Source organism: Microtus oregoni, unplaced genomic scaffold (assembly GCF_018167655.1).
Source record: "Microtus oregoni isolate MIOR12 unplaced genomic scaffold, Mior012 000001F_ref0000356, whole genome shotgun sequence".
Lineage (NCBI taxonomy): Eukaryota > Metazoa > Chordata > Mammalia > Rodentia > Cricetidae > Microtus > Microtus oregoni.
The window spans coordinates 63,528,461-63,546,933 of NW_024543060.1; the positions used below are offsets into that span (position 1 = coordinate 63,528,461).

General features: G+C 53.3%; 3 protein-coding genes across 10 annotated transcripts in view; 1 reads left to right on the forward strand and 2 right to left on the reverse strand.

Moving 5' to 3' along the window:
• On the reverse strand, positions 1–8,797 carry Mbd6 (methyl-CpG binding domain protein 6). Of its 6 annotated transcripts, none has more exons than XM_041663684.1 (13): positions 8,742–8,797; positions 5,847–5,910; positions 5,530–5,666; positions 5,125–5,227; positions 4,837–4,999; positions 3,593–4,642; positions 2,793–3,451; positions 2,405–2,558; positions 2,113–2,282; positions 1,596–2,012; positions 1,460–1,512; positions 1,080–1,143; positions 1–954 (listed from the first exon to the last, which is right to left on the reverse strand). In XM_041663684.1, exons 3-13 carry the CDS (start codon positions 5,640–5,642, stop codon positions 880–882), a joined length of 3,021 nt encoding a protein of 1,006 aa, XP_041519618.1. In that variant the 5' UTR covers positions 5,643–5,666; positions 5,847–5,910; positions 8,742–8,797; the 3' UTR covers positions 1–879. The 6 variants fall into 6 exon arrangements, with proteins under 6 accessions (XP_041519618.1, XP_041519600.1, XP_041519625.1 ...); XM_041663666.1 differs by lacking the exon at positions 8,742–8,797 and adding an exon at positions 6,926–7,184; XM_041663691.1 differs by lacking the exon at positions 8,742–8,797 and adding an exon at positions 6,926–7,184 and having other exon boundaries at positions 5,530–5,720.
• Ddit3 (DNA damage inducible transcript 3) lies at positions 8,195–15,218 on the forward strand. 2 transcript variants are annotated; one of them, XM_041663771.1, is made up of 5 exons: positions 8,198–8,344; positions 8,903–9,067; positions 11,891–11,938; positions 14,371–14,528; positions 14,741–15,218. In XM_041663771.1, exons 4-5 carry the CDS (start codon positions 14,391–14,393, stop codon positions 15,104–15,106), a joined length of 504 nt encoding a protein of 167 aa, XP_041519705.1. In that variant the 5' UTR covers positions 8,198–8,344; positions 8,903–9,067; positions 11,891–11,938; positions 14,371–14,390; the 3' UTR covers positions 15,107–15,218. The 2 variants fall into 2 exon arrangements, with proteins under 2 accessions (XP_041519712.1, XP_041519705.1); XM_041663778.1 differs by lacking the exon at positions 11,891–11,938 and having other exon boundaries at positions 8,195–8,344.
• The window catches only part of Mars1 (methionyl-tRNA synthetase 1), a 16,391-nt gene continuing 13,080 nt past the window's right edge, over positions 15,163–18,473 (reverse strand). The window contains exons 15-22 of one of the 2 annotated variants that reach the window (XM_041663729.1): positions 18,072–18,285; positions 17,047–17,178; positions 16,862–16,966; positions 16,594–16,780; positions 16,021–16,092; positions 15,633–15,656; positions 15,456–15,548; positions 15,163–15,372 (exon numbers count right to left, since the gene is read on the reverse strand). In XM_041663729.1, the coding sequence (XP_041519663.1) occupies positions 15,226–15,372; positions 15,456–15,548; positions 15,633–15,656; positions 16,021–16,092; positions 16,594–16,780; positions 16,862–16,966; positions 17,047–17,178; positions 18,072–18,285 (974 nt within the window). In that variant the 3' untranslated portion in view covers positions 15,163–15,225. The remainder of the gene's footprint in view (positions 15,373–15,455; positions 15,549–15,632; positions 15,657–16,020; positions 16,093–16,593; positions 16,781–16,861; positions 16,967–17,046; positions 17,179–18,071; positions 18,286–18,473) is intronic. The other variant, XM_041663734.1, reaches the window with a different exon arrangement.

Below are 18,473 nucleotides of genomic sequence, written 5' to 3' on the forward strand. Positions count from 1 at the left end.
CAGAGTTTCAAAATATTCTCATCTGTTAAATTAAGAGTGTCTCCCATAGAAAAGCAGTGGAGGCCCCACAGGGCAAGTACAAAACAGAATTAAAACTCCCAAGGGTCTTGTCTTTACAAAAAAAGGCAGGAGGCAGCCCCTGGACAGCTGGTCATGCTGGCCGCTCCGGCTGGACCACGTTGCATAATCCTCAGTCGCATCATCACATGTCTCTGAGCGTTTTGATGGGGGAGAAGGGGCAGTGTAGTGTGTCTGGGAGGAGAGATCCAAAAGGTCCTCTGTGCCCCTTACCCCCTTTCTGTATCCCAGAGGAAATCAGAGGGAACCTGGCTACACTTGAAAATGAGGCTCTGTGTTTCAGTCCTGGGGTCGGGGTAAGAGGGGTCTGTGCTTTGAGCAACCTGAGCCAGAGGCAGAGGGCTGGGGGCGGTGCATGATGCTTATTGCTTTGTACCTTTCACTGGGAAGGAGGGCAGCAGCCAAACAGTAGCTCACAGGTTTGTAAACTGAGCCTGCTGGCTTCAAGAAGGGAGGCAATGAAGTCGAATTAAATATAAAAGAGTCATTTGTGCAAAAATAACTTAAACAAATAAAAGACCTGGGGAAGGGGTGTTCCCCTTAGCGCCTGATGGGGAGAGGGCCATATACCACCCCCCCAGGCCTCTTCAGTGACATGGCTTTGGGGGGGAGGGGAGGAGCTTCCCTACCCCCTGCAATGGCTCAGGCTGGGATTTGTAGGGGAAGGGGTTGCATTTGTGCTCTGAGTGGGGAGTAGTGCCCCCACCCACTGTCCACAGGTGCACGTGGCTGGCAGGGGCTCCCAAGGCTCAGCACTCAGCTCTCCCCAGGCAGGGTCAGATCCAGCTCCAGGTATGGCTGCTATGGGGCCAGTTTCCTCCTCTTATTTTTGGCAGGACGTCCAGGGCGGGCCCGGGGAGGCAGAGGGACAGCCGTCTGTACAAGAGAAGAGAAGTGGCCATTAGCTAAGGTAACAGGAGTCTTCTTCCTCACACCCGTCTTCCTCTTGGCTCACCTCCTCATGCCTAAGCAAGCACACATCCACCCAAGTCCACACTTACACGGGTTGTAGGGCTGGGTTCCAAGGGGACGTCCTGGCGGGAACTGCTGCTGTTCCGGGCAGGGCTGCAATAAGGGTACAGATGATCAGGAACAGCTCCCAAGCACCAGGTGAATTTCAGAAGGCTGGGTGAGAAACTGTCTACATTTGGATAGTAAAGGCATAATATCCGTATTCATATTCAAATATCTGCCATTTTTTGAAAACCAAGCCACTATTTGGGGCCAAGGGGTATAGCTCAGTGGTAGAACACTTGACCTAACATGCACAAAGCCCTAGGTTTGATCCCCAACACCACAAAAATAAAATGACACCAAGCCACTATGTGGACATTTCTATAGTCTCAACAGATAGGTGGCATAGGGGTGGGCTCACACTCACTTGTATTTTCTCCTCCGGCCACGACGAGACTTTCTGACTGTCCCTGGGGGCACCTGAGGAAAGAGGGACAGTGTACATGGGAAGTGAGACCCATGCGCTAGAGCCCTGAGCCTGACCCTTACATTATCACACTTACCTTAAGGTCCTCAGAATGGGGCCCAGGAAGGGGTGGATCCTTGGGCTCAGCACCCCCTTCAGCTAGCTCCCCATTATGCTGCCAGTGGTGGGTCCTTCTTGGGGACCGTTCCATTTGTCCATTGAAGCTACCACGTGTCCCCCACTTGAGGGCCAGTCTGCCAGGCTCTCGGCGGCTGCCAGGCTTTCGGCCTCTGCCTGGCCTGGTCTCGCCATTAATGCCCCTAAGTCCCCCTCCTCCCCTCCGGCCCCGTTTCCCTGACCCCCTCCCAGTGAGCAGCTCTGGGACTGGGGGGTCAGGAGAACCATGGGGTGGGGCTAAGGCACTGAGGGGAGGCCGGGCAGGCTCCGGTTCAAGGGCTGAGGCAGGGCTCTCAGGGGCCAGACAGGGGGCATCTGGCTGCTCTGGAGGGATCTGCTGGCAAAAACATCTCCATTTCAGCCAAAGTCCTCTGTACTCAGAAAACCTCCCGTTTTAAGAAAGATGTTCATCCTGACAGACGCACCCACTTGCTCACCTGGAGACTCTGTAGCAGGCAGGCTAGGGGACTAGAAGTCTCTGACAGGGAGGGGGGTGCTCCCCCCCCAGGGAGGAGCTGCAGTCCTAACTGGCTGGAAAGAAGAGGGCCAGGAGGCTGCAGCAGGCTGGGGAGGGTTCCAGGGCTGCTGGTCAGTGAAGACAGATCACCTGTTGAGAGACCAGAGTCAGGGACTCTCGCAGGACAGACAGCTGACCCTACAGGCTCTCCAGGTTTTACCCGATGGTCAGAGTTTCTTCCCAGTTTTGACTGCTCATTTCATGCCACTCACCCAGCAGGCTGGCACTCAGCAGAGGGCTAAGAAGTTGGGGGGGTCTCCCTGAGTTGGAGGGGGCCTTGCCCAGAGAGGAGGCCCCCGGGTCAGTAGTTGCCGTGGTGACACTGGAGGTAGGTGGTCCAGGTTGGGGGGCACTCAGGACACAGGGCTAAGAAGACAAAGGGTTATAGTATGCGGTAAAGTGTTGGACGGACTTACAGTACTCACACGCTCAATCTGACTGAAGCCTTGGGTGGGGGAGGCCTGCTTATTAAATACAGACTCCCTACTTGTCCCCTCCCTACCCCCAGCCGAGACTACGTCTTCCTTAGGGCCCCAAGGAAGAGCTCTCATCCTGATTTACTTCTCATTCTGCCCCACCAACACATACCCTAGGCCTTACCTGGGGGGGTGTCCCCGAGGGGGGATCCAGGCTGGCAGCCAGCAGCGCAGAATTTAAAGCTATGAGGGTAGGGGGTGCTGAAAGTGGGGGGAATAGTAGCGGGGGCAGGTCTCCCAAACCTGAAAATGGCTCCCCACTTGGACCCCCGGCCCCCTCTGCAGATCCTTCCCCATCCCCAGCTGTGGGGCCCAGGGCCAACAGGGGCAGAAAAGAAGCTAGAAGATTGCTAGTGGGTGCAGGAGGAGGGGGGAGGAGGTCTGAAGGGGGTGGTGAAAGCAAAGAAGCCACCAAAAGCGAAGGCCCTTCAGGCTCGCCTGGGGCCAAGGGAGGGCCAGGTCCCCCTGGTGGGGGTAGCAGGGGCTCAGGAGGAGGCTGTCCTCCCCCAGCCAGCACACCAAATAAACTGTGGCTAAGTAATGGAGAAGGTGGAGGCTGTCCCAGACTCAGAGGGAGAGGCAAGGCCCCCAGCATCCCTGGGAAACCAGCTCCACTGAGTGCCAGGCCCTGCTCAGGGCTGGGGAAAGGGAAAGCCTCCCCACCAGCCAAGGGAGGCAGAGGGCAGGCTGGGCCTGCCCCCATCCCCAGCCCATCAGATGGGCTTTGAAGCACAGGACTGGGGACTACAGGGGCTTTGGAGGCAGCTGGTGGGGCAGGGGCACCTGTAAAAGAAAGGAAATCCAGCTCCAGGAAAGTCTTTCTAGAACCCACCTCCCTGACACAAACCCCCAATCCTCCTAAGAGCTTTCCCCCAATGCTTGGGATGAGTGTACCCGCGCTCAGAAACCCCAGAGCTCTCCTACCTGGCACACTGCTGAGGCTGCCACTGGTGGTCCCAGGCAGAGAGGGCTGAATGGGGTGCCTGGGCTGGGGAGGACTCCCTGAGGAGAGGGTTGGGGGAGGAGGAAGGTGTGCATCTGACCCCAAAAGGTTAAAGCTTCCATCAGAGTGGGATGGGCCAGGGGCGGGGAGTCCCAGCAGAGACAGCACAGAAGGGAGAATAGGCTGGGATGGCTCTGGGAGAGGAAAGGCCTGGGGGACAGGAGCAGGGGCCCTAGGACGGCTCCGTCTAGGAGTTTGAGGGCCTCCCCCTTCTAGCAGTCGCAAGACAGTTGGGGGCCGGCGAGGACGACGCTGGGAGGGGCGGGGTGATGAGTGGGCAGCTGAGGGTGCCTGGGCACGGGGCCTTCGGCCCTGTAAAGTGCTGGGAGGGGGCAGCGGGGGATGCTGTGCCTTGGCCGCTGCAGAGAGTAGGCTGCTAGCAAGGAATGGGGGTGCCCCAGGTCCCTCCACTGTGGGGGCCCCTCCCAAGGATCCCAGGACCAAGGGCAGGTGCATAGTGGCTGAAGACACTGGTGGCTGAGTGGCAGGACCAGAGGGACCAGGGGGACCGGGGAGATTATTGCTTGGGGGCAGGGGAGGAGGTGTTAAGGCATCACTACAGTGGAAGAGAGGAGAGTCTGAAGGTGGGGAGGAGGAGGCATGAGGGGCTGGAGGAGAGCCCAGGTCAGAGGGCACCAGGTTGGATCGGAGAGTCGCTCTCCAGTTGTAGGAGGGAGCATTGAGGCTGATAGCAGGTGGAGGAGGTGGGGCTGGAGAGGGAGCATTGCCTCTTGGGAGGAAACAAGGGCTGCTGCTGCCCCCAGAGGGAACTGGATCAGGAAGCCGTGGTGTTGGGAAGAGCCCTGCAGGGCCTGTTAGAGGGGGGAAGGACTGGGGAACTGAGGGTGGTTCCTGGGGAAGGGGGCCAGGACCCCCATTAAGAGGAGTTGTAGGAGGAACTCGACAAGGAGGGCGGACAGAGGGGGGCCCTGGGGACACAGTGTGGAACATTTGGGGGCTTGCTCCCTCTCCTGCAATAAATGAGAAATGAAGGTCAGCTTGCTCGTCCCTGTCTTCTCCAGTCCCAGCTCCACAAGTTCCCAAGCTTATGTCTGTCTCACAAAGTCGTCCCCGCCAGGTCCACCCCTGTGCCCTCTCACAGAGCCATCCACCTTCCCGGCCCTCAGGCTTCCTCATTCTTCCCCAAAGTGGCAGAAAAACTCACCAGGAGAAGAGTGTGAGCAGGTGGTCTCCATGCTGCGGTACAGAGTTGCCATGGCAACAGCTTTCCGCCTGTGGTTGCACAGCTTGGTCATGTCCTCCTCTGATGCAGGCCCCACCCCAGCCCCACCCGGGGTCACCGGGGCCAAAGGGTCAAAGTTGAAAACCTGTAAGGTAGAGGAATGGACAGGGACACTGAGGAGGTGGAATCTTAATAAGGTACCATGGTCAGAAATTTGGATCAAGTCTTCCAGCTTATGCCTATAGTTTTTGGCATCCCCAGGACTCTGACCTTGGGGACATTGAGTGGACACTCCAGACCGCACTTGCAGGTCCCATCGCTGAGGAGGTAGCTCCGGGTTTGCTCCAAGGAAGACAGCTCTGTGCCACTTGGGCTGGGAAAGAACAGGGTCATGGGTATGGAGTTAACTGTCAGCCAATCTGAAGAGACTTCCTAAAGGACAGTTAAATGCTTTCCCAGGAAGGGCAAGACATAAGGGATGTGAGAAGAGACAAAGAGTGAATGGATTCAAAGACCCAGAGATAAAGAGCGAAAAGGCTGCAGAGGAGGGGAGCTGGGGAAGAGCAACAAGGTCCCAGAAACTGAAGTTTTCAGAGGAGGGGTCACGGCAGGAAAACTCAAGCAACGAAAGGATAACCAGACTAAGGCAGTTCAGGGGTCCCTGAAAAACCATACCTGATATAGAACACGGCACCTTCTCGCACACAGCGCTGCCAACCGATGGGGACAGATGTGGCCACAGGGCCCCCAGCTCTGTCTGCTCCACTGCTCTCATTGCCCCCATTCATTGTGTGTAATCAGCTCCCTTGCGCCTGATAACACAGACATCCATGTGGGCACCAGGACGATTAAACTGGGCTGGGTACCTGAGGGAGAATTCCAGGGAGGCAAAGGCGGTGGGAGACCCAAGGAAACTCAGGCTTCCTGAGTGGCAAAGGGAGCCCCTCGGAGAGCTGGGGAGGAGGGATCCTCTGCCACACCACCATGGCTACCTGAACATCTCTGCAAACATTGTGGGATCCAGTCTAAGGCCGGGGCCACCAGCTTAGCCCACACCTGCAACACAAGGAAAGAGAAGAACCTCTCAAGAATCTGCTCAAGAGAGCACCACAGCCCAGAACACAAGAGAAGGCCCAGGAATGACACCATGCCTTTAAGGACCTTAGGGATCTGCTGGCCATGGCCACAACTGTCCTCTCCAAGCCCAGTCCCTAGGGACCAAAGGAGTTCAGCACCTCAGCTCCCAAGGACCACAAAATCATACTCTTAATTTCTCGACATATGAAGGGCTAGTTCCCTTTGTCTAGGAACAGAAGACTTCAACAAGGAGTGTGGGCTAATTCCCATAATGCCAGGCCACTAGGAAGTTTCCCAGTGTCTGGCCACTGCTGTCCCCTCCCCCAGGAAGATCATATAAAAAGTACAGATTGCCCCACAGGTCACCAAGCAATTGCCCAACTGCCTGGCAGGGTGGTACCAGCAGATCTCCCCCCAAGCCCATTCCATCAGACAATCTCAAATCTAATCCATTTGCAGCTCGAGAGAGGCTGGAACCAGAGCTCTGGCTTCCTCCAGGATCCTAAGAAGCTCCTGGTCCTCTCTCAAGCTGAAGAAAAGGGGATTCATAATCTCCCACTGGCTTCCAGTAAGCAACAAGAAGTATTCTCTGACATGTAGGGACGACCCTTAAGCCTGCAAGTATCCTCACCAACCTCACCATCGCTCCCACCGCACACTGACGGCTTCCAAACTTTCCCTCTCATAACAAGGCGCCCTGTCACCCAGACTGCTTCCTTCAGCTTGGGGAGGAGGGGAAGGCAGGCGCACGAAGTAGGAAGGAACTTGGGGAGAGGGCGGGTGGAGGGTGGGCGAAGCACTGAAGGGAGGGAGGTCAGGAAGGCAGAAGTCAGGCACTGAGGGGGAGAAACGGCGGGGGCAGGTGAGGGTGGGGAATTGTGGATGGGGCCGCGGAAAGGGGCCGAGAGGACGCGGAGGGGGCAGAGGGTAGGGACAGAAGGGGGAGGAGAGAGCAGGGAGGGGGAGGGGCGGGGGGGCCGGGCCCCGCACTCACCGCGGCCCATGGTTCGGCTGGCCCCGCCCTGCGCAGTCGCGGCCCAGAGGGTGAGTGGGAGGGGGTGGGAGGTGGGTCGGTGGAGCCCGAGCCTCCGGTACGGCCCCGGCCGGTCTTAGCAGGAAGCGCCGCCGCCGCCGCCGCGGATCACCGAGCGGCCTCCCGCGCATGCGCCATAGGGGCCAGGGGCAGCCCTGGGGATTCCGTTCCCAGAAGGCACCGCGCAGGCTGCTACCGCCGCCGCCGTCGCTGCCGCCGCCACCGCCGCAGCCGCCGCCGCCGCCGCTGCCCGGACGGGAGAGGGGCGGGGCCGGGCCCCCGCCCAGCGGACAGCAGCGAGCCAACAGGAGGGGACGCAGTGCGCATGCGGGAGCGCGCCTACCCCTCCCCCACAACCCCCCATTAATCCCCAAGAGAACAAACACCCCACGCGGCCGCCCCCCCTCCCTCCGCGGAAGGATCTGGGCCTCTTCCCAGGCCACTGGTGGCCAATCCCAGTCCTCCCTGGGGAGGGGCCCCTTCCGAAGCCACAATCTGTTGGGGGAGCCAGGAATGTCAGGTCCGGGAGGGGCCAGCCCTAAAAGATGAAAGTCGCGACTTGCCCTGCCCCGCCCCATAGGCTTCCCGGGTTGTGTGCCGAGACTTGACCCGCCTCTCCAGGTCAACATGTCACAACACGACCTCTGCCTGTCAAGTCACATGACCTCTGCCTGTCACTGACAACCTGGTCTGTCTTTAGGCCAGGACAGACCATCTGGTTCAGCCCACCCCCACCTCTCCTAACAGAAGGGGAAATGAAGGTCTGGAGCAAAGGAGCAGTCTGGCCAAGGACCTGTCACTGTCACACCCGCCAATAGCAACCGGTCTTGGTGCAGTTTCTACTTAGACAAACTCTGGCTTGCCTCTCCGAGTGTCTGTCATACACATGTAATAGGCCACCACATGGCCTCTGTTTTCATGGCGCAAAAATACGTTTTGCAAGATGTTTTTAGTTTTGTTCAAGTTGCCTCCACTGTGCTCTCTTCACCTTTGTTAATTTACAAATGGGCAAATTAAGGTAGAATCTGTGTTCCCTCTGATAACCCGGGCCAAGGCAGTCATGTGCTCAAGTGCATGCATGCCCGGGTCTCTACTATAGGTCATGACCCCAGGCTCCTAGAGGCCAGCTGCTCAGCAAGGAGTCACAGGACTTGCGGTCTGGGAGAAGGAAAAGGGTGGGTATTGGTCTTAGTGAAGAGAATAAGAGCATCGCAGAGAGCAGGGGTGGGAATCGGGTGCACGCTACAAAGAACTTCAATTCTGGCATGCAATGGACGACTCAGAAACAAACGTCAAAGGTGCTCTTCTGAGAAAAGCGGGTAGACTACCAAGGAAATGCCAGTACCTCAGCCTTTGGGAAGCGTTCGAAGGTTAAAAGAGGTGAGATCCCTTTTAAAAAAGACTCGAGATGTCAATCCAGGTGGGACCAATGGAAACTTTAAGAGGTTCAAGGGCCTCGGTGCCCATTAGCTGGGAGGGGCCGGGGAAATGGGAGTCTTTATGGAGGAGTAAATCGGAGGTGATGGGAGGTGGGCAGACCAGCCGCTCTTGGGCAGACAAGTTCAGGAAGGACAGCCGTTGGGGCCGTTGGCTAGGGAGAGCTGGCGCTCCGCCCTCTTCCCTCTCTCCCCCACCCGCCGCACCTCCCACCACCATCGATGGCCCCTGCGCGTGCGCGCACAGACACCGGTTGCCAAACATTGCATCATCCCCGCCCCCCGCCAACCCCCTCCCTCGCCACACTCTCCTCCTCTGCGCGCGCGCATGACTCACTCACCTCCTCCGCAGAGCCTCGTGACCCAAAGCCACTTCCGGGTCCGAGACAACGTAGATTCTCCAGCCAGAGGGCGCGATGGGGGCGGGGCCGTGGGACTCCGGAGTGGCGGACGTGAGGGGAGAGGCGGAGCCAGTGCCAGCGTGCCGCTTTCTGATTGGTAGGCTCCTGGACCCTGCCCCTAAGAGGAGGGGAAGGTCAACGTAAAAGAGGTTCGCTCTGCGCCCCGGAGGTCAGTAGCTCGAGTCTAACACGTCGATTATATCATGTTGAAGATGAACGGGTGGCCGCGACACAGCCAAAATAAAAGCCGGAACCTGAGGAGAGAGGCGAGTATTGACCCCTGTCTATCCCTTACCTTCCCGTCCTCACCCGCATAGCGATTCCATAAAGTTGGGGCCGACTGCTCTTGCGGATGTAGCCCCACCCCTTCCACAGTGAGCTTGTAGACGGAGGGAGGGGTGAAGGCGGGGGAATCCCTGATTCTGGAGCGGTGCCTTCAGGCCCCTCTGCCTTTGGGCAATTGCATCACCGTTCCCCGCCTCGAGTTGGTCTGTGCTCTGTGCCCTTAGGCAAAGGGCCTCCGGTTGCCCTCGAGAACTTCATTCTCTATAAGGCGAACTTCGGGCCATCTTAGGCCAGTCCGGGGAAGGCGGAGCAGCAGGACACACCCCCATATAGGGAACTCTGACCGTTTCTACCTCTTCTCCAACGGCTTCATTACCCCCAACTTTCAAGCGCCTCAGGGGCCAGCATGGCCACTTTAGTTGCTGACCCTAAGGTTCAAGAGAACCCTAGAGATTTACAGACCTTTGCGTGTGGGGGTGCTGGTGGGAGGAGCATGGATGGGTTTTCCCCTTCCCTCCCGCCCCTCAGAGGTTTCTGAACAAGAGAGCAGCCTGGACCTCTTTAACTGTGGGAATTATTTGGGATCTCTCCAGGGTCTTGTGCTTCTCCCGGGGTTATCTCTGTCTCTTTCCTCTGCCCTGTCTCCTATCAGATCTCTGTAACCATTGCATCAGGCCGGCCCACTGTTTGTCTCTGCACCCTCTGGCCTGGGGCTCCGCCTGATGAAAGCCTGGTCCCACACACTGGAAGACCAAGGGAGTTCCCCCCAGAGGACTGCCCTGCAGAGAAACACTCGGGGCAATATTGCATCTCCAGTCCCCAGAGACAGGCAGCTCCGTCTCTGCCTCTGGGCTTAATCCTCCTCTCTCTTTAAGGGAAATTGGGGGAGTGGTCCCCCCCCCATTCATGCCTGACAAATGCTTAATAAGCACCTACTATGTGCCAAGCATTTGAGGACCCAGAGTATATTAGGAGCAAAAGGTAAAACTGCTCTCAACAGCTTATATTTCTGCAGAAAGCTAAAGCACCATGGGAAAAACCAAAAGCAGAGAATAGAGTGCTCAGGACTGTGGCTGGAGCTTTCTTCGTGTCAGGAATCCCTCACTGGGATCGCAAGTGAAAGACCCACAGAAGGCCAGTATGTGCCATGCAGATAAACTGGAAGAGCTTTCCAGAAGGAGCAGCCAGAGCACACCTGGTAGAACAGGACAGTGGGCTGCACTGGAGTGAACGTGAGATAGGGTGGTGGATCGTGTAGAGCCTTGAAGGGTCTCAGAATGTTAGTCTTCAACAGTCTTGACACAGGAAGCCACTGGAGGAATCTGAGCTCACGTGTATTTAGTTCCAACGCTCAGAGAGGCAGGGGCAGGCATATCTCTTGAGTTTGGGGCCAGCCAGGGCTATATAGTGAATCCTCAAAATAAACGAATACAAAAGGAAAGGGTTGGGGGTGTGGCTCAGTGGTAGACTGCTTGCCTGATAGATAGAGGACTCTTATGGCCAACCTCTAGCTGTGAAAATAAAGTAATAAAAGACAATAGAAATGGGAGTTCTCAGCTGGGCGGTGGTGGCACATGCCTTTAATCCCAGCACTCGGTAGGCAGAGGCAGGCGGATCTCTGTGAGTTTGAGACCAGCCTGGTCTACAAAGGCTAGTTTCAGGGCAGCTAGGACTACTGTTACACAGAGAAACCCTCTTCTTGAAAATCAAACAAACAAAACACAAATAGGAGATTTTATTAGAGCATAATGGCACAGGCCTTTAATCCCAGGCAGAGGCAATCAAATCTGTGAGTTGGAGGCCAGCTTGGGTCTACATACTGGGTTCCAGGACAGCCACGGCTACATAGTGAGACCCTGTCTTGGAAAGCAGTAAACGGGAACTCTCTTGAAGGAGGCTTGGAGAGGGGTGATAAATTGATTTCCATTTGAAAATAATGTAATAGAAATACTTAGGCTTTAGGTACTTAAAAAGAATTTCTTAGCTGGGAGGTGGTGGTGCACGCCTTTAATCCCAGCACGCCGGAGGCAGAGGCAGGTGGATTTCTGTGAGTTCCAGGCCAGCCTGTTCAGCTAGTACTTTTACAGAGTGAAACAGTGTCTTGAAAAGACAAAAAACAAACAAACAAAAAAGATTGTATTAAAGTTGCCAGTGCTTTAGACTGAGTTGTGGAGTGTGAGAGGAGGAAGCAAGGAGATTGTTTTTGTTTTTTGTTTTTAAATTGGCTTTAAGCAACTAGAGTTGCCACTTAGAACCATGTGAACTTGGAAAGGAAAGCCCAGCAGGACATTGTTGTAACTGTAATGCCTCCCAGACATTCAAAAGAAGAAAGTAGACAGCAGAACTGGAGGGCCTGAAAGGGCCTAGACCAGAGGCTGCCAGCATGAGAATGGAGCGGGGCGTTTGCAGCAAGTGCCCTATTTCTCCCCTCCCTGGAGTTGAGTCCTCCCTCTGGCACATCTGAGGTCCATCTTGAGTTTAGAAAAAGCTTAGTTGGCTAGAACTTTGCTATTATGTAATCAGGACTACAAATGTCAGCAACTAAAAATAAATCAAGCTTGCCTGTCCTTGGAATTGGCGTCAGGGGTGTGTGTGTGTGTGTGTGTGTGTGTAATACAATAAAAAAACTACAGTCTGGTCTCCAGAGCTAGTTTCAGAATAGCCAGAGCTACACAGAGAAGCCCTGGTTTGAAAAACCAAGGAAAAAAAGGGGGGGGGGGGGAATTAGAGAAGGGTCCGAGGCTGGAGGTAGAGAACCTGATTCTTCCTTTCAAACAGTAAACATTTATCTTTGTTCTTTGCAGTGTTCCAGAAGGAAGTGTATCTTCATACATCACCACACCTGAAAATAGGTAAACTTAACCAACCCCTTCTCAGAGTCAACTCCCAATGCTGCTTAGGGCTGCTTTGCTGGGGCAGTACTTAGGTGTGATCTGCACAAGTTTTTACTGTCAGACCTTGGCTTTCTCTGACCCCCTAGCATTATTTTTAGAGCACTTCCCAGTTGAAAGCTGGCTCCACAGCCAGCCTCAACAATGGCAATAGGTTGTCTTTCCAGTTCAGTCAACACCAAGGTTATGACTGGGTTTTTCTTCCACCCACCAGTTCCCAAATCACCACTCTAAGGCTTAATATTACAACTATTTGGCCTGTTAGCTCAAGCTTATTATTAACTAGCTCTTAGAACTTCAATTAACCCATTTCTGTTATTCTATAATTTATCACAAAGCTCGTGGCTTGTTACCTCATATCTTGCTTCCCCAGCAGCTGCTGGTGTCTCCCTGACTCCACCTTCTTTCTCCCTGTACCTCTGCTTGGATTTCCCACCTAGCTATATTCTGCCTGGCTATAGGCCAAATTAGCTTCTTTATTAACCAATGTTAATAAAACATAATACATACATACATAGCATATTAAGGGAGTATTCCACATCAAAACCCCAAGGACCTTTTGCTCAAGCTTCCCCACGCATGAGAAAGGGACACAAGTGGCTTAGTCATTATCCCTGGAATTCACCAGCGGTGTTCCCAAGTGAGTTAAATGCTTTTACTCGAATCCTGTAAGAATATATATGCATAGCCAAGCGTAATGCCTTATACCTGTAACCTCAGAACTTGAGAGGCAGAGGCAAGAGGATCATGAGTTCAAGGCCAGCCTGAGCTGGCTATAGTTAGACCCTATATCTCAATAAAAAGTATGTTCTTAGGAGTTGGAGAAATGGCTCAGTGGTTAAGAGCACTTGCTGTTCTTGCAGAGGACCTGGGTTCAGCTCCCAGATCACACATGGCAATTTAAAACCATCTGAGTCAGCCGGGCGATGGTGGCGCACGCCTTTAATCCCAGCACTCGGGAGGCAGAGGTAGGCGGATCTCTATGAGTTCGAGACCAGCCTGGTCTATAGAGCTAGTTCCAGGACAGGCTCCAAAGCCACAGAGAAACCCTATCTCGAAAAACAAAAAAAAAAAACAAAAAAAAAAACCATCTGAGTCTACTTGCCAGGGAACCCATTCCCTGTTCTGGCCTCCATGTGCAGCAGGCACACAGCACACATACATGCAGGCACTCACACACACATAGATATAGACAGTAAGGTAAACGAACAGACCTGAAGTGTGTTCAGGCTGGACTGGGGTATGGTTCGGTATTTGTGTGTGAGATACTAGGTTTGACTGATCTCCAAGACGACACACAAAATGTGCTGCATGTTTTCTTCAGTCCTGGTAGTTTGTTAGATCTGCATATATAAGAGGCCTGCTTCAGTTCCCAGCACAACAAAAAAAATAATGAAAAACCAAAACAAACAAACAAGAAAAATGGAAATAGAGGCTGGGGAGAAAACTCATCAGTTAAGCACACTTGCTTTTCCAGTGGCCCAAGCTGGGTTTCCAGTATCCCCATCAGGTGGCTCACAGCTGAACTCCAGCTCCAGATCCAGTGCCTCCCCCCACCCCCGACACTGCACTCATGTGACCACATGCGTACACATAAAACTTTATAGAAACAAAATAATAGAAAGGTTACTACACGATATTTTATGTTTATTGATTTTTGGTTTTTTTTTTTAATTATTTTGGTTTTTTAAGACCGGGTTTCTCTGTGTAGCCCTGGCTGTTCTGTGACTTATTCTGTAGACTCAAACGCAGAGATCCTGCTACCTCTGCTTTCTGAGTGCTGGGATTAAACACCACGGCCTGGCGGTTTTAGTTTTGGATATTAGTGCTCTATCTGCATGTACACCTTTATGCCAAGAGGCTATCAGATCCCATTAGAGACAGTTGTGAGCCACCGTGTGGGTGCTGAGAATGGAACCCAGGTCCTCTGGAAGAGCAGCCAGTGCTCTCAACCACTGAGCCATCTCTCCAGCCCTGTGTTTTGTTTTTTAATTACATTTATTTTTGTGTTGTGGGGGTGCTGGCCATGGTGTGCATGAGAAGGGCTGGACAGCTTTTGGGAGTCAGTTCTTTCCTGTACTAGATGACTTGGTAGAATCAAACCTCCTCGATTATTAGGCTTTGTTGGTGACAGGTACTCGGCCGTTTCCCGGTTCCTACATTCATTTATATTGTGTGCCCGTGTGTATGCAATGGTATTCATGTGGAGGTCAGAGAACTTGTAGGCTATGGCTTTCCATCCCCACCCCCTGCCAATGTGGCTTTCAATGATTGACAGCCCAGGCCCCTAACTGACCCACAAAATTAGTAAATTTTAAATCCTAAGTGTTAAAACAGGCATGAGTTTACCAACCGTGGAAAGTGGAACCTTTACCCTGTATGTCCTTTTCTAGAACCCAGTCCAACCACAGGCATGGCAGCTGAGTCCCTGCCTTTCACCTTGGACACAGTGTCCAGCTGGGAGCTGGAAGCCTGGTACGAGGATCTGCAGGAGGTGCTGTCCTCAGATGAAAATGGGGGTCCTTATATCTCATCCGCTGGGAACGAAGAGGTGAGTGTGAATGCTGGTCTGGAGATGGGCAGGAAGGGCAGTGCACACCTGTAATCCTGGCACTTGCCAAGTGGAGGCGAGAGGCTTGCTTCAATGGCCAGCCTAAGTTTAGTGAGTTTGAGTCTGGCCTCTTTCAAAAGATCCACAGAACTGGGGAGTATGTATGCCTCTCCGCAATTAATATCCATCTCCCTTTCTTTACTTCCATAAAGGAGGAGTCAAAAACCTTCACTACTCTTGACCCCACATCCCTAGCTTGGCTGACTGAGGAGCCAGGACCAGCAGAGATCACAAGCTCCTCCCAGAGTCCTCGCTCTCCAGATTCCAGTCAGAGCTCTATGGCTCAGGAGGAAGAGGAAGATCAAGGAAGAACTAGGAAACGGAAACAGAGTGGTCAGTGCCCAGCCCGGGGTGGGAAGCAACGCATGAAAGAGAGAGAACAGGAGAATGAGAGGAAAGTGGCCCAGCTGGCTGAAGAGAATGAGCGGCTCAAGCGGGAAATCGAGCGCCTGACCAGGGAGGTAGAGGTCACTCGCCGGGCTCTGATCGACCGCATGGTAAATCTGCACCAAGCATGAACAATTGGATGTGGCCCGAGTCAGAAGAACAAAGGGTCTCAGCCTGTGTATATGTAGATATTGTACATTCTTTACTACTGTCCATACCCAGTAAAGGGACTTTCTAACAACACGTCATCTCACTTTTTCTTCTTGCCTTTAGGAGTTTCAATGGGTTTCCCCTCAGCCAAAGCCAACTGTTTCTTTAGATCCAAGAGCTTAGTCACTTCTGCGGCAACCTGGTTCTTGTCTGCCTTTTGTGCTTTCAGTTCTCGGACAATGTTGCCCTAAGAGAGGGATGGGAGGTGAGGCCAGGGAGGACCTGCAGGATTGGTCACCTCCAGCCCTGCTCAGGTCATAAGCTCCATACCTGTTTGGTCACTTCATCCATCAGCATCTGTATCTGCTGAGGCCCGGCTGTTGGAACCGCCTCCGCAACTGCTGACTTGGGGGGTGCTTTAGCCTGGAGAAGAGAGGAGATTTATTACTTGCTGCTATAACTTCCTCTGACGTCCAGTTTGACTAACAGCTCAGAGGAAATGGTTACCTTTATCTCCGAGGACTCTTCTAGCTAAGACAGGAAAGGAAAACTCAAGTGAGGAGGCAGCGAGGCCAAAGGTGGGAGGTGAGGAGTGAAGGTGGCCAAAGGTGGGAGGTGAGGAGTGAAGGTGGCCAAAGGCGGGAGGTGAGGAGTGAAGGTGGCCAAAGGCGGGAGGTGAGGAGTGAAGGAGGCCAAAGGTGGGAGGTGAGGAGTGAAGGAGGCCAAAGGCGGGAGGTGAGGAGTGAAGGAGGCCAAAGGCGGGAGGTGAGGAGTGAAGGTGGCCTGGGGAGATTATGGTGGAGCCAGGCCAAAGGTGGGAGGAGAGGCCAGAGGACGGCCTGGGGTGGGGATTATGCTGTGCCTGCCCGGGGAGGGCACAGTCCAGCTTGCTCACCTGGCCCCCTCCAAAGCGCTGCCTCAGATTTTCAATCTGGTCATTTTCCAGTTTCTGGAACAAAGGACTGACCTGTGGAGACACGTCAGAATCAGTCACTGATACCCTCCACTGCCCCACCCTTCCTGACACTTAGCGATCGCAGATGTTTTACACTGGGCAGATGCCCGACAGCTTCAAGGGTTCACAGAAGGCAGCAGTCCCCCGTGAAGGGCCAGCGCTTCAGTGGAGTGGAAAGTGGATGATAATACAGAGGAGACAGGGTTAGTGTCAGGAAATGGCGAAGAGATCAGCTCGCCATGGTCATCTTCAACCGTTTCTATACCGTGCCACTTTCCTGGCTTCTGCCATGAACAGCAGTAAGGATATATGGATAGCACTGTACTCACAAGCCGATACAAGAACCTTCTATGAGAAGCCCAAGTTCAGAATTGCAGAGGGATTCTGAGAACAGCTGCAGAACCCCCACACCTCAAAGCCAGGGACAGTTAGGTCTCTGACCTCACCCCAAAGGCAGCCCCATAAAAACAAGAATTTGAATTGGCCAGCTCTGCTAACATTAAGGAGACCTACCGTGCCTATCCGGTGACCTGCTGGTAAGGTACAGATGAAGTTGGTGACAAGGATGCGGCAGGCTGGGAGGGGAAGCTGGAGCTGGGTCTGGATGGTGGCGCTCACTGTGGGCATGTAAGGCTGCAGCATGACAGATAACAAGGCTGCTATGTTCACTGCCACACCTGTCACCGTGCCTGCCCGCTGCCTGAGGAAAAAGAGAGAAAGTCACCAAGAAGACACAGCATGTCACTTAATTCCTTTAGCCAGCCATAGCTCCTGAACACACCTGTCCACCTCATCTCCTTTAATCCGTTTCCAGGGCTCGTTCACTTGAATGTATTGGTTGCCATGTCGAGATATGGTAAGGATACTGCGCAAGGCATCCCGGATCCTGGGAAGAGAGGTGGCAAGTACATGGGACTGTCAACCTCAGCAGTGGTTGTGACTGTGTGACTGTTGCAAGTTACTTACCGAACCTTTTCCAGCAGCTGGTGATAGTGCTGGAGCTCCCAAGAGATGTGAGCCAGCAGGCGTTTGTCATCGTGCATAAGCACCATCTCAGGCACACAACCCCCAAAAAACTTAGACACAAACATGCCAGCTCTTGAGGTGGGGGAGAGAAAAGACAGAGTTACTGCCCAGTTCCTTAGGGAAACATCATCCCACTTCCATACCTCTTCATGCTCAGGCAGATGGCTCAGCAGAGAAAGGCTGCCAACCAAGCCCAATGACCTGAGTTCAATCCCTGGAGTCAACACGGTGGAGGAAGAACTGACTCAGGTTGCACAATGGTGTTCACTGCAGTGTGTCAATAGCACCCAACACACAAATAATGCATACATGTCCAAAACCAAAACACTTCTTTCTTGTGGCATCCCTGGGCTCTCAAACTCGAAGTAAAGCTTAAATCTTACATTTTCCTCTCCCTCTCCTAAGAATGTGATTCTGGAGTCAGGTAGGTGACGCACACACTCAGGAGGCAGAGGCTGGCAAAGGGTCTACAGAGTGAGTTCTAGGACAGCTAAGACTGTTACACAGAGAAACCCTGTCTTGAAAAAAAAAATGTGATTCAATAAAGAAATGAGTTAAGCAATTATATATTTTTAGAAGTAAATATCTAGAATTACCAAATTGAAGTGTGTTATAAGCTAACAGATAATCTAATGAAGACTGCTAAATGTGTTTAAGGGCCCAGTTAAAGGTCCAGAACTCTGAAGAGTCTCAAGTCATGGGGGGGGGGGGGGTATGTGCATATCTGCAAGCTTGTGTGTAGAGGATGAAATTCAGAGCTCTGAATTTGACAAACACAATATAACTCACAAAGATTCACTTCCTGACCAACTCTGCCAAGGCACCTACCTCCAGCTAGCTTGCCTCAAGAATACAGGTCAGCATATGCTGGCACGGCAGCCATCCTAACCCACAGGACCAGCTTTCCCCACTGCCTTTCTATCAGCTGCCCGTTAGTGTGCACCTCTCCACCGGATCCTTCCTACCTGTTGATGAAGTTGCCCAAGTTGTTCAGCAGCTCAGAATTGTTTTTAATCATCATGTCTGTCCAGGAGAAGGCACTGTCCTGGCCCTCCGGCCGAATGTAGAGCAGATAGAAGCGCCAGATGTCAGCAGGGATCCCTGTATCCTGGGCCATGTCTCCAAACACTCCTACCCCCCGGCTCTTAGAGAATTTCCCATCCTCATAATTCAGGTACTCTGGACAAAACAGAAGGATTCAAATCACACCCTTCCCTCCCTCACCGCCACTTCCCCTTTTTCTCAATGCTGAGTGTCCAAAAACACCTCTCTTGAAGACCTGACAAGGGCATAGAGTTCCATGCTCCCGTTCTGGCCTTTTTTTTTTTCTCTTTGTTTATAATAGTTTTAGCTTTATATCTTTGCTT

Excerpts from the sequence above, each read along its gene's own strand:
- Mbd6 (XM_041663684.1), bottom strand. The coding sequence starts at position 5,642 with ATGAATGGGGGCAATGAGAGCAGTGGAGCAGACAGAGCTGGGGGCCCT. Across the intron at positions 3,452-3,592 it reads CAGCCTCAGCAGTGTGCCAG|GTGCCCCTGCCCCACCAGCT; the intron begins GTAGGAGAGCTC and ends TTTCTTTTACAG. Across the intron at positions 955-1,079 it reads AACCCAGCCCTACAACCCGT|ACGGCTGTCCCTCTGCCTCC; the intron begins GTAAGTGTGGAC and ends TCTCTTGTACAG.
- Ddit3 (XM_041663778.1), top strand. The coding sequence starts at position 14,391 with ATGGCAGCTGAGTCCCTGCCTTTCACCTTGGACACAGTGTCCAGCTGG. Across the intron at positions 14,529-14,740 it reads CATCCGCTGGGAACGAAGAG|GAGGAGTCAAAAACCTTCAC; the intron begins GTGAGTGTGAAT and ends ACTTCCATAAAG.